This window comes from Protopterus annectens, chromosome 8.part0 (genome assembly GCF_019279795.1).
Source record: "Protopterus annectens isolate FY-2018-M chromosome 8.part0, PAN1.0, whole genome shotgun sequence".
NCBI classification, from domain to species: Eukaryota; Metazoa; Chordata; order Ceratodontiformes; family Protopteridae; genus Protopterus; species Protopterus annectens.
This window is the reverse complement of record NC_056741.1, coordinates 743,895,704-743,914,176: the sequence shown is the minus strand read 5'-3', so window position 1 is coordinate 743,914,176 and position 18,473 is coordinate 743,895,704. Positions and strand designations below refer to the sequence as shown.

General features: G+C 40.3%; 1 protein-coding gene across 2 annotated transcripts in view; it reads left to right on the top strand.

The window, feature by feature from the left end:
• THBS3 (thrombospondin 3) overlaps positions 1-18,473 on the top strand; it is a 948,644-nt gene that overhangs the window by 886,992 nt on the left and 43,179 nt on the right. For both annotated transcript variants that reach the window (XM_044080201.1, XM_044080202.1), the window contains exon 22: positions 14,934-15,073. In XM_044080201.1, coding sequence (XP_043936136.1) covers positions 14,934-15,073 — 140 coding nt within the window. The remainder of the gene's footprint in view (positions 1-14,933; positions 15,074-18,473) is intronic.

Here is an 18,473-nt window from a genome sequence, read left to right as displayed (position 1 = left end):
CGTCCTGGCTCCTTTGGGAGGAAGACTGTCTCTTTTCAAAGAAAATTGGGATTTAATTACTCAAGACAAATGGGTGTTGGATATCATTCACCACGGTTACAGATTTTATTTCCATACAATGCCCCCTTTCAAAGGCATGCCAGACGTTCCTCCTCCACAAAGAAAGGAGGCTCACAAGCAAGTTTCTCAGTTACTCCAGATGGGAGCCATTCAGCCAGTCCCTGTATCAGAAAGGGGCCTAGGATTTTATTCTCGCCTGTTCCTAGTACCAAAGAAGGGGAACACGTGGAGACCAATTTTGGATTTATCTCTCCTCAACACTTTTCTGGACATTCCCAAGTTCAAGATGTTGACGTTACAACAGCTTTTACCTCTGCTGGGCAAAGATCACTGGATGGTAACTTTAGATCTCAAGGAAGCTTACCTTCATGTGCCTATAAGGCTAAGTTGCAGGAAGTATCTGCGGTTTCGAGCTGGAAATTCTCATTATCAGTTCTCCGCATTGCCCTTTGGCTTATCTACTGCCCAGAGTATTCACAAAGGTTCTGGCTCCAGTGATAGCTTACTTCAGGCTTCAAGGAATTCAAATCTATCCTTACTTGGGCGACTGCCTGATTCTGGCTCAAGAAAAGGAAGACCTTCTACAGCATCTGGAATATGTTATAGCAGTGCTAAGATGCCTAGGGTATTCTGTGAACGAAATAAAGTCCAGTCTAGTACCCTCTCAAGACATGTGCTTTCTGGGTGTGAGACTGAATACAGCAGCCCAGATGGCCTTTTAACCCCGGACAAACAAAAGAGTCTGTCACTTTACTTCCATCAACTATCTCATCAGTCCGTGCTGACTGCAAGGACAGTCCTTCAAGCATTAGGGTTCATGGCATCTTGTATTCTGGTGCTTCCCAATGCCAAACTGCATATGAGGAAGCTACAATGGTATCTCAAAATGTATGGACACAGCACTGCCAGGATTTGGACACTGTCATTCAAATAATACCTTGCCTTCAAAAGAATTCTTGTGGTGGGCTCAGGAATGTCACCTAAACAAGGGACTCTCTGTGACCGGCCAGAGGCAAGTCAGATTTTAACGACAGATGCCTCGGACATTGCTTGGGAGCTCATCTAAATGGAAAGTGGATACAAGACAAGTGGCCTGCCAGACTACAGCATCTACATATCAACATGAAGGAGATGTTAGCAGTCCAGTTTGCATTAATGGCTTTCAAGGAGTTACTTCTTCCAGGGCAGGTGTTGATTCTAACAGACAACACAACTGTCATGTGGTACATCAACAAGCAAGGGGAACACATTCTTATCCTCTATGCAGGCAAGCAATGATTTTATGGGAGACTGCGCTAAGCTTGCAACTAACTCTTCAGGCAAGGTTTCTGCCAGGAGCACAGAACTCCTTAGCAGATGTGTTAAGCAGACAAATCATGGATCCCCACGAGTGGAAACTGGATCTTCATGTATTTCAGAAATTGACAGTGTCATGGGGAACTCCAGACATAGATCTGTTCGCTTCTCCACTAAACCACCAGCTGCCAAAGTATTGCACAAAGGGGTTTCATCACACAGCTTGGAAAGTGGATGCTCTGTCTTTCAGTTGGAAAAACCTTCATGTGTATGCCTTTCCACCTCTGCCTCTTCTTCCAAAGGTACTATTAAAGGTCAGACAAGACAGGCCAAGGATGATTTTGATAGCTCCAGATTGGCCTCGGCAACACTGGTACCCACTACTACGGAGTCTGGTAAAGAAGCCTCCATGGCCTTTACCTCTGATTCCTCATCTGTTATCTCAGAAGGACGGTCATCTGCTCAATGTCAAGCTTCACTCTCTTCATCTAACAGCCTGGCATATTCTGTGTTGAAACACAGCAGGTCTCAACTTCCTCAACAAGTTTTAAATGTGATTATGGAAGCTAGAAGACCTAGTACAAGGAGAGTGTACGCAGAAAAATGGAAGAGATTTTTATTTTGGAGTACAGCAAAGAATTTGGAGATTTCTGAGCCTAATTTGAGTGTGGCTCTTCAATATCTTACTGAGTTATTGGACAAGGTTTGTCCTTCTCTTCCATTAAGATTCATGCTGCAGCAATTTCAGCTCACTATGATTGTGACCCACCTTTGTTTTCGCATCCTTTGTTCAAGCAGTTTCTTAGTGGTGCAAAGAATATAAGACCCCACGTAGAGCTCCTACTCCTGCTTGGGATCTCAATTTTGTGTTGGAAAAACTTACTCTACAACCTTTTGAGCCTGCAGCTACTGCTGAATTGAAATACTTGTCATGGAAGACTGCTTTTCTGTTGGCTATTACTTCTGCAAGAAGGGTGTCTGAGTTGCAGGCCCTTATGGCAGTAGAGCCCTTTTGATTTTCCATAAGGATAGGGTATCATTACGCACTAATCCTTCCTTTATGCCTAAGGTGGTTTCTAGTGTGGCTTTAAACCAAACTATTCATTTGCCTACGTTTTATGCAGACCCTCAAAATAAAGGGAAAAGATTTTGCACACTTTAGATGTACACAGGCAATTGCGTTATTATTTAAGCAGGACTAAGGATTTTAGGCAGTCTCAGCAGTTGTTTGTTTCTTTTGCTTTGAGTTCACAGGGCAAGCCTGTGTCAAAACAAACTATTTCTAGGTGGATTGGCTTTTGCATTGCATTTTGTTATTCCCATCATGGCAAGGAGATTCCAGCTGGGATTAGGCCTCATTCCACTAGGGCTACTGCCACTTCAACAGCATTTCTAAGGGGGGTGGCAACTAAGGATATTTTGGAAGCAGCTACTTGGAGTTCAGTGCATACTTTCTCTAAGCATTATCACCTTCCTATCTATTCTAAGTCTAGGGCTGGTTTTGCCACAGCTGTTTTGCAAGGCATGTTGTCAGCTCCTACTTTTTTATGATTTGCCATCCTCCCTTACCTCTGCTTTGGGATTCTACCCAATAGTAAGGACTGCAGCAATGGGAAACGAAGAACATAGTACAGTTTTGTACCTACCATAAATGTAGATGTTCGAGGATTCCATTGCTGCAGTCCAATACCTCCCTCCTTGCCCTCTGTGTTTAGGGGTGGTTGTGTAGGTGAGTTTACATGCTTATATTTTTGTATATATTCTTGTATATATTGTTCATGTTTTTGGTGCAGGTATTTTGGGCCTTGTCTTTTTAGGGTCTTCTGACATCTGGGGCAAGAAAAGACTGAGGATATGACATCGGTCATGCGCATTAGTACCCTGACGTACTGACGTCAGTCTAATGCGCCCTGACCGACGTCAGCCTTATACTCTGGTATTCGGGCCGACTGGACGCGGACTATACCCAATAGTAAGGACTGCAGCAATGGAATCCTCGAACATCTACATTTATGGTAGGTACAAAACTGTACTTTGTTGTTTCATATTTCTAGGTCTTGTACTTATGACTCTTGAATTTACAGTAAGGAGCCAGTCCAAAGATTTATCCAGCTCAGGGCTTCAAGAGCTTGCTTAATGTTTCAACACTGGAAATGTCAGAGGTAGCAGGGGTTTCTTCTAAGAAAAGAAGGCTTGACCCTGCTTAAGTCATGGATACAGATATTCCAGATGACCAATGTCGGCCAACTGCACCACAACCCCCCCCCCCCAATGTATGTGACACTGATGCACTGAGGGCAACCTGTCCTCTCCTTCATCACTAGAAGATCTGTAATTTGGAGACAGTCTTCTTGGAATGAAGAAAGAATTATAAAGGAATGTGAAGGGGTGCATTCATAGGCCTATCCGAGTAGAAACCAACTGCAGTTGCTTCAGTCATAGATGGCATTGATGATGCATTCATCAGTGCATCATTGCAACCTGATTTCCTTCCCTCTGCTTCAAGGAAACATGACCAGTCTTATAAGGTACGTAATTATCACAGTTTCCTTTACAGGACATATTTAACTGATCCAGTAGTATTGTCCCAGGATTCCACCAAGGAATCATCTACAGCTGCATCCAAGAACCCCATTCCCATTTATAGGGAAAGCAGAATTCTCAACCACTTTGGGAGGAAAGCTTACACATCTGCCACTGTGGACCTAAGAGTCCTGAACCATCAGAAGGAAGTGTGTAAGATACAGGAATCCCTTCTTGGCAAGCTGAAAACTAAGGCAGTGATAAGAACCTGGATTAGGACATGTTTGACTTATGTAGCCTTTCTTCCCAGAGGGCAAAGCACTCCACAAAGTGTGGTACAGTACACAAAATGTATCACACAAGGCAGCAACTACAGGATCAGTGATGCAGAGACATGCCTGGGTGAGAACACAGCCCCTGCTAGATCATGTGAAGTCAGGGCTCCTTTATGCCCCTAGATATGGACTCCCCTTCAGACCCCCAGCTGAGAACATATGCAAGAAACTGGAGAAAAGGGGAAAGACCGTGCAGTTGAGCCAGCATTTTTTTTTCTTTCCCAAGCTTCAGAATTCAGCAGGAATCTTGGCCCCTGTTCCCCAAACCAAAGAAAGGAAAACATCAGAAATGAAATAAGCCAAGATACAGAAAAGAATGACAAGCAGTGTATGAGGACAGGCCACAACCCTCAGAAGGAACATCTAGGACTCAAACTGCATCTTTCTTCTCAGAAAATCCCATCGAGCTCTCCCTACCCATAATACAGAGCACCCATCAGTGCTCCTCCTGACAAATAGGTGTCCATTTGGTTCTATTAGTAGAGGAGTGAGGGAAGATAACCTTGGGCCAGTGGGCCCTAAGCATTCTGGGAAGGGTTTTAAATTGCAGTTCTTAAGCAAACCAAAATGTATAGGTGTCCCACCTGTTTCAAGAGAACAAGCTCATTTATTTCCACCCTTCTTTGAGGACCTGCTCTGACAGTGAGACAAAGAAAATATGTCAGTAGAAAAGGATGGCACAGGATTTTACTCAAAAGTAATTCTAGTGCCCAAAAAGAAAGGTAGCTGGAGATATATTCAAGACATTTCAAGATTAAGAAAATATGTAATAGTCGAAAATTTTAAAATGCTTGCCCGGCAAAGCCTATTGCCTTGTGTACTCACTCAAACCTTTATGTTAATCTAGGATCTAAAGGATGCTTACCCTTACATGCCCATAACAAAGATATAGAGAAGGTTTCTAAGGTTTAAAAGGGAGGGATACTAGCAGTTCACTTCCTTGCCCTTTGACTCCTATACTTGTACCCAAAATGCCTGGTTCCAATAATTGCCTTTTGCACGATCAAGAACATACACATCCACCCTTACCTGTATGAGTGCCTGATCAAGGCAGGTTCTTCAGAATATAGTCTAAAGGACTTACAGTTTTCCCTGTAATGTTTCAAGTAGCTGGATTTCTTTCTCTTGCTACCCAAATCTCATCTGACTTCTGTGAGAAAAGTAGTCTTCCTACAGGCCCTCGATGAACACAGAACAGCAAAAAGACTTCCTGCCTAAAGATAAAATCTCCTTTTCGCATCATGTCCTCCAAACCACATTAGAGAGGGATTCTGCAATAGTAAAGGAATTCCTCAGGATAACAAGTATCTATTATTTTGATTCCTGATTGTTTAAGCAGCAGAGCTGCATATGAGGACACTGCAGTGGTACCACAGAAACAGATGGTGTCAGTATTCATTACCTCTAGAGGTCAGCATCAAATTTTTCACAATTTATCAAAAAAAATAGATAATTTACTGGAAAATTCAGGTACCCTTCAAACCAGGAGCATCTTTCACACTTGCCCAGAAGACCCAGACCCTCACCACAGACTCCTTGGATATCATATGGGGGCTTATATGGATTATCGGAGGATCCAGAGTAATGTGGACTGCCAATATAAGCAAAAAAACATAAATATAAAATAAATGATGGCTGTAGTATTACTATGAACAGCCTTCAAGTGGGTTTGGACAAGGGGTACCTTGCACATCCTTACAGACAACATCACAGTGATGTGGGACATAAATGGGGGTGGGGCATCCATTCTTACATATTTTGTGGGTTGGCAATGTAAGCTTGGGGAATAGCTCAAAATGTAAAAATGACCCTGCAGGCATCTTACGTGTCATCACAGGAATATGCTATATCAGACTGGCTGAGCAGGTCATAGTCAAACCTTCATGTATGCTGAGAAGATATGTGTTTTCCAATCTAACCCATTGGTGGGATGTGCCAGAAAAAGACATTTTTGTTTCCTCTGGTCAAGTCAAAAAGGTTTGCTACAAGATAGAATCTCCAAGCACCTGGAAAATACAGTGGATATTAAAAGTTTACACACCACTGTTAAAACGCCTGGTTTGTGTGATATAAAAAAGAGACTACAATAAATTATTTCAAAACTTTTCCCACCTTTACTGTGACCTATGACCTGGACAATTCAATTGAAAACCAAGCAAATCCATTAGGGGGAAAAATATAAAAAAAAAAATGTACAATACGCTGGTTGCATAAATCTGCACACCCTTAAACTAATACTTTGTAGTGTGTGCACACCCTTAAACTAATACTTTGTTGTGTGTGCACACCCTTAAACTAATACTTTGTTGAACCACCTTTTGATTTAATTGCAGCATTCATCTTCTTGGGTACACACCTGCCATCATTTAGAGAGACTGATTAACCCCAAATAAAGTTCAGCTGTCCTAGTAGAACTTTCCTGTCATTTACTCAGTTGCTTGCTACAGCAAAAGCCATGGTTCGCAGAGAGCTTGCAAAGCATCAAAGGGATCTCATTTTTGAAAGGTATCAGTCAGGAGAAGGGTACAAAAAAATTTCCACAGCATTGGCTATACCATGGAATACAGTGAAGACAGTCACCAAAAAGTGGAGAAAATATGGGACAATAGTGATGTTGCAAAGAACTGGATGTCCCTCCAGAATTGATGAAAAGACCAGATGAAAACTTGTCACGGAGTCTGCCAAGAGATCCACAGCAACACTGTAGGAGCTGCAGGAATTTCTGGCAAGTACTGGTTGTGTACTACATGTGACAACAATCTCCCGTATTCTCCATATGTCTGTACTATGGGGTAGGATTGCAAGACGGAAGCCTTTTCTTACACAGAAAGACATCCAGGTCCAGCTAAAATTTGCAAAACAATGCATCAAGTCTCCCAAAAGCATGTGGGATAATGTGTTATGGTCTGATGAGAACAAGGTTGAACTTTTTGGCCACAATTCCAAAATGTAAGTTTGGCGCCAAAACAACACTTCACATCACCAAAAGAGCACCATCCCCACAGTGAAGCATGATAGTGGCAGTTTCATGGTTTGGGGTTGATTTTCCTCAGCTGGAACTGGGCCTTTAGACAAGGTGGAGGGAATTATGAACATTTCCAAATACCAGTCACTTTTGGCCCAAAACCTTCAGGCGTCTACTAGAAAACTGAAGATGAAAAGGAATTTCACATTACAACACGACAATGACCCCAAGCATGCATCTAAATCAATAAAAGAATCACGTCACCAGAAGAAAATTAAAGTTTTGGAATGGTCCAGCCAAAGCTAAATCCAATAGAAAATCTGTGGGGTGACCTGAAGAGGGCTGTGCACAAGAGATGCTGTCACAATCTGAAAGATTTGGAGCACTTTTGCAAGGAAGAATGGGCAAATATTGCCAAGTCAAGATGTGCCATGGTGATAGACTCCTACCCAAGAAGATTGAATGCTGTAATTAAATCAAAAGGTGCTTCAACAAAGTATTAGTTTAAGGGTATGCACACTTATGCAACCAGCGTATTGTACATTTTTTATTTTCTATATTTTTCCCCTAACAGAATTAATTGAATTATACAGGTTATAGGTCACATTAAAGGTCGGAAACGTTTTGAAATGATTTACTGTGGTCTCATTTTTTTTATATCACAAAACCTGGCATTTTAACAGGGGTGTGTAAACTTTGTATATCCACTGTAGATGCCTTCCCCATTCCGTGGGTAGGACTATTTCTTTATGCTTTCATTCTGAAATGTCTGATCCATGTGATCCTCAGCGTACCACTGAAGATAAAGGAGGAGAGACCAAAATGCTTATAATAGCCCCCTTTTGATCCAGATAACATTATTTCCCCTTCCTGCTAACTCTGGCAATGGTACAGCCAATGCTGTTACTTCAGTGAATTAAATTCTTGACACAGAAGAAAGGTTCCTGACTATACCCCAGTTTCAGAACTCATTTCACCGTGGGTGATTTAACATTTGTCTCATCCAGATACACTTCTTCAGACAACATGGTACATATAATGAGAGTGGCTCAGAAACCAAACATAAGGAAATCATACCTAACAAAGTGGAAAAGGGTGGGTGACTCAGAAATCAAACATAAGGAAATCAAACCTAGCAAAGTGGAACAGTCATCCTTTGGTGTCTTGCTAGAGACAAGGACCCTAATCATACCTCTCAACCTGGAAACATCAAAAATCTGGACAAGGCCGATGAAAAATAGGTACAAATCTGTATGCTGATTAACATCTAATTTGCATGCATAATTACGTAACCCCACCCACTCCAATGGAATTGTGGGATACCAACTTTCAAATGCAAACTGAAGAACAGATAAACATAATATTGCACCAGAGTCACCCTGCAGCCATTCCAATGTCCCATTACCTGTCTGTTTCACCCCATTTACCATAAACACTAATGTGTGCATACTGCTTTACATCTACAATGATTATTTGGATTTTATTTTTACATTTTACAGCACAACAATGCACAAACACTAATAGACATCTGGTAAACAAAGCAATACTGTCTCACAATAAAAACTTCTCTGCCCTTGAAACTCACATTCATCGTAACAGCATTGAAACCCACACCACATTCAAATGCATCTGGCCAGTGGTGGATAAAGATTACCTTTGGGCTGTTTTCAAATCATTGGCCCCTTGCACACAAAACAAGAAACATAAATGTGTTCTTTTCTTTGATATACCTTCCTGACTTTATTAAATTACATTCCTTGTATAATACAACACACTTTTTAACTTGTTAGATCGTATTTTAAATTTATTGTTTGGACATTTTTCCAGTAGGCTGTACTGTAGACAATGAATCAAAATGCATGAACCAATAATGACAAAAACTACCCAGTTCAGAACATTTCCATCATAAAAGTCTACTTCCACACCCACACTATAAATAAAATGACAGTAGTGTAAGCCATAGATATCTTGCGCAGCTTCTCGCACTTATTTTCAATTTCATTTTTGTGGGGGGGGGGGGGCAAAAGGTCAAAAACCAGGGGCACATTTTAAACATTGCTTGTTTAATTTTGTAAAGTTGCTAAAATAAAATGTTGCGTTACCACCATGCATTTTACTGGTAAGTCTTGAACCAGGACCCTATGCACTACAGTCAGAGCAACATACCACTATGCCAAATCAGCAGCTTCCTGAAAAATAGGAAGACTGAAACTTAATGGCTATCATTTAGTGAATTCAGTTCTCACTATAGCTCTCAACCTCTTAGCACAAAAAACCTGGACAAAGCCAGTAATGGGGGAATACAAATTCAGTTCTCGTTTCTCACCATAGTTCTCAACCTCTTAGCACAAAAAAACTGTACAAACAAAGCCAATAATGGGGGAATACAAATTCATCTCTCACTTCTCACCATAGCTCTCAACTCGTTGCACAAAAAAACTGTACAAAGCTCACAAGTGGTGGTGGCTAGGGACTTACCAGGGACACATTTTAAACATTGGTTGTATAATTTTGTAAAGTTGCTAGAATAAAATGTTGTGTTACCACCATGCATTTCTCTGGCAAGTCTTGAACCCAGGACCATATGCACTACAGTCATAGCAACATACTACTATGCCAAATCAGCAGCTTCCTGAAAAATTGGAAGACTGCATCTTAATGGCTATCATTTAGTGAACTCATTTCTCACTTCTCACCACACCAGGTATATTAATGGGGGGCATTTTCACACACACACACACACACCAGAGTTAGTTTCCTTACGTGGAGTCTGAATTGCAGTTCCCACTTGTCTCCTTACTTGGAATCTGCTGCAGATTCTGAAAGTTAGTTTCCATAGTGCTGTAAGAGCAATTGCTGTTCCTGAAGTTCCTCCACAGAGTATAATAGGTTCATAGGTAGGTACTAGGCTATCTGCCCAAGGGCATGTATAAGCCTAGCCAGAGTGTGTCGGCTTTTGCCACCCCATTGATTAATTAACTGAGCCTCTGTCAAACAGAGCCAGTAAAGTGATCCCAGGGGTGTATTTTCTGTTACCCATCCACTCGTCAAGGCTTCTGTTGAAGAGTGTTAGTGAGGGGCTCTGCCTAATGTAGTTAGGGATTTTGTTCCAAAGCATGACGAGTCTCTGTGACAGGAATCTATCCCTCCAGCATGTTCCATTTATTGTTGTGGTGAGGTTTAGCTCACTAGAGTGCTTGGCTTGCAGTGACTTGGATTTCTTTAGGTGGAGCATGTCCATCAATTCTGAGTTGGACATGGCTTTGTAAGTCAGGCAGAGATCACCTCTGAGTAACTGATATGTCACTGAGTACAGCTGGAGTTTTTTCAGTTGGGCTGCATAGGACATATGTTTGAGGCCAGTAATCCTCTTGGTGAGGTGCTTTTGTGGTCTTTCCAGCTGTTGGAAGTGTCTTGTGAGGTACATCGCAAATGGGGCATTGTACTCTATGATGGGTCTGATGAGTGATGAGTAGAGGGGCACTATAACCTCTTTATTTCTAGATGCGAACCCCTTAGTAATTAGATGGGCCACATAAAAGGATTTATTAACTACTTTGGCAATATGATTGTCAAAGGAGAGATTACTATCTACCTGGGTCCCCAGATCTCTTATTACCTCTTCTGTATTAAGGGGGCTGCCGCCTATGTGGTAATTCGTGAGTGTTTTGTTTTTTCCCAAATGGGATGACTATGCATTTTTTGGCATTTAGCTTGAGGCCATGACTTTGACACCAGGTGTCTGTCTCAGTAAGGCCTTTTTGAAGGATGTCCGTGTCAGTCGGAGAGTCAATTATGGCTCCCAGTTTGCAGTCATTGGCGAACTTGGTTAGCCATAGTCCTCCTGTGTTTGCCTGTACTTCTGAGAAATATATGCCGAACAGTAGGGGTCCCAGAACCAAGCCTTGCGGGACACCACTTGTGACTGGTTTAGAGTCGGATCTGGAGCCCGCTTTTCTTACTGTGTGAGTTCTGTCTGTAAGCCAGTTGGCAACCCATCTTACATAGGGGTTTATGTTCAGGCTGGTGAGTTTTTCTATAATACCCGAGTGAGGAATGGTGTTGAACGCCTTGGCGAGATCAAGGTAGGCTGTGTGAACCACCTTTCCCTCGTCTATGGCCTTGGTGACTGTCTCGAAGAAGTCAACCAGGTTTAGTAGGCATGATCTGCCCTTGACAAAGCCAAACTGGGGCAAGTCAAATGTTTGGAGGTTCCCAGTGTCTTTGTTAATGAGTTCCATGATGATGTGCTCCATAACCTTGCAGACCAGGCTAGCCAAGCTTATGGGGCGATAGTTACCAGGGTCAGTTGTGGCCCCTCCTTTGTGGAGCGGAATAACCGTTGCTGTGCGCCATTCTATGGGTATGTAGCCTATGGAGAGGCTGAGATTGAACAGCGTGTTTAGGTGGGGGGGTTAGTTTGTTCTGTAGTTCGTGCAAGACGCAGCCTGGGACACCATCTGGCCCCACTGATGCTGTGTTTTTGGCTTTTGAAAGGGCTGTTTTTACCTGTGCTTCTGTGATTTCCAGGACACTACACTTTTCTGGTATTGTTGTGGGCCCTTTTGAAGGTGAGAGGGAGGTGAAGTTTGTGAATCTATCTGCCAGGATGTTGGCAATATCAGTAGGTTCAGTATATTTTGTGCTATTTTGCACTAGCTCAGAGCATATCTGCGAGTTGCCACTAAGATTCTTGACATAGCTAAAGAAGGCTTTGTGGTTATCTTTCGAATCCTTGGCTATTTTTCTTTCAAAGTTAGCCTTAGATGATTTTAAGAGGGACCTTAGTTTCTTACTGATACTGATCAGGGATGTCTTTCCTTCTTGGGATTTGCTGTTTTTCTGAACTAGTTTCCTCCTTTTGTTGTATAACCTGTTTATGGCAAGGGTCCACCAGACTGGTTTCCTTCTCTTAGGGGAGTGAGTCTTGGTTTTGTTAGGGATGGCATGATCCATTCATCCTTGTAGGTGCTCATAGAGTGCAATTGTAAAGGATTCTGCATCTTGGACAGTGGTATCCTTTAGCGTGGGGGCTGTGAAACTTACTATCTCTGCCTTAAGTAAGCTGAAGTTTGCTTTAGAAAAGTTTTCACTGTGGTTTCCTTGGTAGGGGGTGGTGGTGGGGTGTGGACATCCAGGGTGATTAGTTTATGATCTGATCTAACCAGTGACGGGTTGACCTCCAGTATGGAACACCTTTCGCCCATGTTGGTGATGACCAGGTCCAATATGTGATCCATAGTACTGTACAGCAACCATTTGTTGCTGTTCCCGCTCGCATTTGAGCAGCCAGGCCAGCCGGAAATGCGTGAGCTCCTTGAACACAATTCTGACAGGCTGGTAGCCCTGACGGAGCTGACGTCATTGCGCACATGATGTCAGCTCTAACAGTGCGGAAATTAAAAAAAAAACAAAAGAAAAAAATCGGAAATGAATGGGTGCCACTCCATATTAGACCACTTAAAAAGGAAAGGCCAATCAGATCTAGGGGTATCAATTTTTATCTAGTGAAAGGCCCTCCTGGTCAAAATTTCAGAGGGGGTGGAAAGTATGAATAATAAATGTTTTGTTTTTTTTATTTTCATGCATTTCTAACATACAAAGAATAGCACTGAGAAGTTATTATTGAGAAATCCAAGCACAAAGGTTCATAGTACTAAGAAAATGTGTTCTACATGTACAGACATAGCATAACTTTGGATCTGTAACATGCAGAATTTTTCAGGAGTTGAATTTTTAACTTATTCTGCATGGGCATTGTACTGGGGGTGCGGATGTCTATGGTATATGTTTTATATTTGTGTTTATTGGTTGTCTGAATCTTAGCTTAATAATACTTTATTAAAGAAAAATAAATAAAACAGGGCTCTACTACTTTCAGGAGTTGAATTTTTAACTTCTGCATGGGCATTGTACTGGGGGTGCAGATGTCTATGGTTTATGTTTTATATTTGTGTTTATTGGTTGTCTGAATCTTTGCTTAATAATACTTTATTAAAGAAAAATAAATAAAACAGGGCTCTACTGCTTTCAGGAGTTGAATTTTTAACTTCTGCATGGGCATTGTACTGGGGGTGCGTATGTCTATGGTTTATGTTTTATATTTGTGTTTACTGGTTGTCTGAATCTTTGCTTAATAATACTTTATTGAAGAAAAATAAATAAAACAGGGCTCTACTACTTTCAGGAGTTGAATTTTTAACTTTTTCTGCATGGGCATTGTACTGGGGGTGCGGATGTCTATGGTTTATGTTTTATATTTGTGTTTATTGGTTGTCTGAATCTTTGCTTAATAATACTTTATTGAAGAAAAATAAATAAAACAGGGCTCTACTACTTTCAGGAGTTGAATTTTTAACTTCTGCATGGGCATTGTACTGGGGGTGCGTATGTCTATGGTTTATGTTTTATATTTGTGTTTATTGGTTGTCTGAATCTTTGCTTAATAATACTTTATTGAAGAAAAATAAATAAAACAGGGCTCTACTACTTTCAGAAGTTGAATTTTTAACTTTTTCTGCATGGGCATTGTACTGGGGGTGCGGATGTCTATGGTTTATGTTTTATATTTGTGTTTATTGGTTGTCTGAATCTTTGCTTAATAATACTTTATTGAAGAAAAATAAATAAAACAGGGCTCTACTACTTTCAGGAGTTGAATTTTTAACTTTTTCTGCATGGGCATTGTACTGGGGGTGCGGATGTCTATGGTTTATGTTTTATATTTGTGTTTATTGGTTGTCTGAATCTTTGCTTAATAATACTTTATTGAAGAAAAATAAATAAAACAGGGCTCTACTACTTTCAGGAGTTGAATTTTTAACTTCTGCATGGGCATTGTACTGGGGGTGCGTATGTCTATGGTTTATGTTTTATATTTGTGTTTACTGGTTGTCTGAATCTTTGCTTAATAATACTTTATTGAAGAAAAATAAATAAAACAGGGCTCTACTACTTTCAGGAGTTGAATTTTTAACTTTTTCTGCATGGGCATTGTACTGGGGGTGTGGATGTCTATGGTTTATGTTTTATATTTGTGTTTATTGGTTGTCTGAATCTTTGCTTAATAATACTTTATTGAAGAAAAATAAATAAAACAGGGCTCTACTGCTTTCAGGAGTTGAATTTTTAACTTCTGCATGGGCATTGTACTGGGGGTGCGGATGTATATGGTTTATGTTTTATATTTGTGTTTATTGGTTGTCTGAATCTTTGCTTAATAATACTTTATTGAAGAAAAATAAATAAAACAGGGCTCTACTACTATTTATACATTTCTAGCCCTAAAAGATAAATATCACTAGTTTGAAAGATCATGCTAATGCCATGTTTATATTTAGTGTTCTTGGTCTTCTTGCTGTGAAGTTACTTCCCTGGTTGTTCCTTCTTGAAAGGTATGTATCACTCAATGTTACTGTCTCAAGGTGCTTTACTGAAGCTGCATGAGGTGTGTCCTTTGTCCTCTCTTAGTGAAACATAGGGCAAACTTTGCATCTGCATTTAGTAGTTTTTCAGTGTGCAAATGCTCTCTGATGCCTAGATAGTGCAGCTAAATAATTCTGTTTTTGATATGGTAAGCAGAAATCCTGGAGTACATTATCTTTATTGCCTGTATCTCTCAAATATACAGTAGTCACAACCTTTTTGTTTTAAACTATCATTTGTTATAACCTGACTTCTGCAAATAAAGGAACATCACCATTTAAGTTCTTAACATGTACAAATTGATCCTTAACTTTCTTTTGTCTTTGTAGAGTCAAGTTGTATGAAGGTCCAGGCTTGGTAGCTGATTCTGGAGTTATTATTGACACATCAATGAGGGGAGGACGTCTGGGAGTTTTCTGCTTTTCTCAGGAAAACATAATTTGGTCTAACCTACGTTACAGATGTAATGGTGAGTAAAAGGCAGTGTAACTGAAACATAATTGGAATTGTAGTGATGTTATAATACTGAAACAAATGATAGATATGAAAAGAGGTCACTAGCCTAGTGTGGCTAACATGTCAACAAAAGGTAAATAAATAGATATAATCTGAAATGCAATCATAGTAAAGTGTACTATGACACTAACCTGTAAGTAGTACAAGTACTAGTACTGGTCACCTAGAACACTAATAGTGACACACCTGCCACATGACAAAATGGCTAAAGAATCATTGCCCTGTCCAGGAAAAGCATCTCTATTTTTTTTCCTTAACACTCTTTTTCTTTAATTTGTAAATTATCTCTCCTTCATCTTTGCCTCTATTCTCTTTCAGTATTCTTTTTGTTACTTAACCTCTTCTTCTTTCTTACTATGCTAGTTTATCTTGTCTCTGGTATGACTTAAACAGTCAAATGAATAAACTTAGTAATCCTTTATTATTTGTACCTAAACTCTTATCAATCGTGTTTGCCCTATAGTTATAACCATATGTATTCTTGTACTCTGCATTGTTACCTACACATGCTATAATGTTGATTCTTATTTCCACGTATTTTTAACTGCTTTATTCTATGTATGTTTCTTGTTTTATTATTGAATACTAAGTCAACTTTATTGTATGTATTTACTGTGGAACTTTTCTCCCTGGGTCTCCACTGAAAAAGAGCTCTGTCCCAGCTGGACCAACCTGGTCAACAAATATCAAATAAATAAATCATTAAGCTTATTCCAGTAAAACGAAGCTTGGAGAAAAGCCTCTTGTCTGCACCCAGGTGAGTGGGCTGGGAGGCATACAGTGATAATCCATACCAGACAGGAGGAGACAGTGTTTATCGTTGTGTTAATGTATATATCATGGCAGGTTGTGCTGTTATTCATCCAGTCTGATATTATCACGCTCAAACATGCTTTATGCCACATTTTGGTGACCAAGGTAGGGTTCAAACAAGAAGCATGTCTCCTGGGCTGGGAAATAATTTGCTATCATCCTGTGAAGACGTAATGTGCAGACATTCAAGCTGCTCAGAGCAGCCCATGTTAAGTGGCTGAGAGCATCAGGTGGAAAGGTGTCAGATGAGATAAGGGAATTCAGATAAGTCTACCAACTTGCTCAGCACAAGGCAGTTTTATTACCTGACAGCTACCCATACTGCATGGTACTGCGTGGTAGATGTACTGTTTGTTTCACAGAAGAGGTGCCATTTTGCAGAACAAAGTTAAGGAGAGCAAATATAAATTATAAAAGTCTTTGATTTCTGAGATGTAATTATAAAAATCTATAAATAAAGCAATGTAAAGCATCTTTGGCTATATCTTCAGTAGCTGCTTTTCTCCTCTACTATTGATAAACCATTCTGCAGAAACTGCTCACTGCATTGCTTTGGTTTCAAACTCAACAATGACTCCATTAATTCATTAGCATACAGATAAGTTAGTAATGTTCTGAGCGGATTGCATTTGTTATGTGTTATAAATATACCTCATCTGTTTACAGTGTCTGTCCCTTCATGTTATATATCCTTCTAATGTGATTGCTGTCTCATTAAATGGCTGCAGTTAACTGTTAATGTATTGAGCCTTAAATTCTTATTATGCCTGTATTTTGTTGATTCATAGATTCATAAATTTACAGACATTTTAAAAGCCACTGAGTCTTATTAACATTCACACCTTCCCAGCACCCTCCTTCTTTTTGTAGGAGGAAGTTCAGACCAGTCAATTCTGCAGTAAATGTGTAGATACTCCTCTAGTCATTTAGGTTACGTTTAAAGGAAGATAGTGCACCACAATATGTAACATTCAGGGAAAATTTATTCTAGGTGTTTAGGAGATTCCACATTGTTTTTTATCTGCTTGTGAATATTTAGGTCCTCGGTTCTAATACTGGTGGAGATATTGGACTTGCAGAGATACAGTAGGTCCACAGCAATAGGGTTCCCACTGGCATGCTAAGCAAGAGAGAAGATCTAATTCCAAAGTCCACAAGACACCGAATAAAGGGATAGTGCTTCTAGCTTCCCTTGGTAGCTCAGAGACTGTAAGCCTGTGATTTTTTTTTTGGTTAGGAAGCTTTGGGATCCTTCTGATTGTTTGATATATTTAGTAAGATGCATCTGAAAGGGGACATTCTACTCGATAATTGGTCTGATTAATGATGAGTGCAGTGGAGTGATTACCTCTTTAGACCTTGATGATATTCCTTTGGCAATTAGCTGGGCTGTATAAAAGGATTTCCTGATGACCATTGTCACATGATCATCAAAAGTGAAGGAGCTATCAACCCAAGTACATAGGTTCCCCTGACTGCATATTAATTTTGCAGTTGTATGCTGTGTATGCAGTATGAAGATGATGACAGTTGTCTACTAGAAGTATCTTTAGTATGCCAAGAGTTTACTAGGGAGGGTGTCATAGGATAGCTTAGCAACAACCCCCATTTGCAGCCATCTACAAATGTTATTAGCCAGTGGTCTTGGTTGTCTGCTTTGATATTTGAGAAGTAAGTACCAAAAGGAGAGGTTTCCAGCACCAAGCCATGAGGGACACCACTGGTCAGTTGCATAATTTCTAATGAGACACCTGAAACTTTTATTGTGTGGGTTCTGTCTTACTGCCAGTTTGCTGTGTGTCATACTATGTATGAGCCTTTTTAAAAGCATTTAGCTTTTGTGTGATGCCAGCATAGGAAATGGTATCAAAGGTTTTGGCCAGGTCAAAATACACCACATGCATTACATGACCACCGTGTACAATTTCCATAACCATTTCAAAGAAGTTTATTAGATTAAATAGACATGATCTACCCTTCACAAGAAGAAAACCTCAACCAAAGGCAAATATACCAAACAGGAAATTTAATTAAAAGTTTAAGTGCTTTTGTTCTAAAATCAGTAGAATAGAACTTTTTCAGAATCTAGTGAAATTTACAAGTGCCGCTTTCATAAATAAGTATTTAACTGTCATGTGATGCATAATCTCCAATCAAAAATATATTTTTTTAATAATTTAAAGACACCACATATGGTTAATATAGGTGGTTGTTGTTGTTCTTTCAGCTTTTCCCGGTTAGGGGTCGCCACAGCGGAACTTCGGTCCGCTAATGATTGGCAGTAGATTTTTATGGTGCCGAGGTGCCAGCCCGACGCCCAACCTTCAACGAAGACACGCCCATTCACGCATATCTTTCGAACGCCACTTGACTGCAGGGAGGACATGCAGACTCCACACAGAAGGCACTCCAGCCAAGAATCGAACAGGAGAACCTCTTGCTGTGAGGTGACAATGCTACCGCTGCACCACTGCGGCTTCACATACAGTTAATCCTGGTAACATTATAAAATCAAAAAAAAATGAAAAAAAATTGTGATC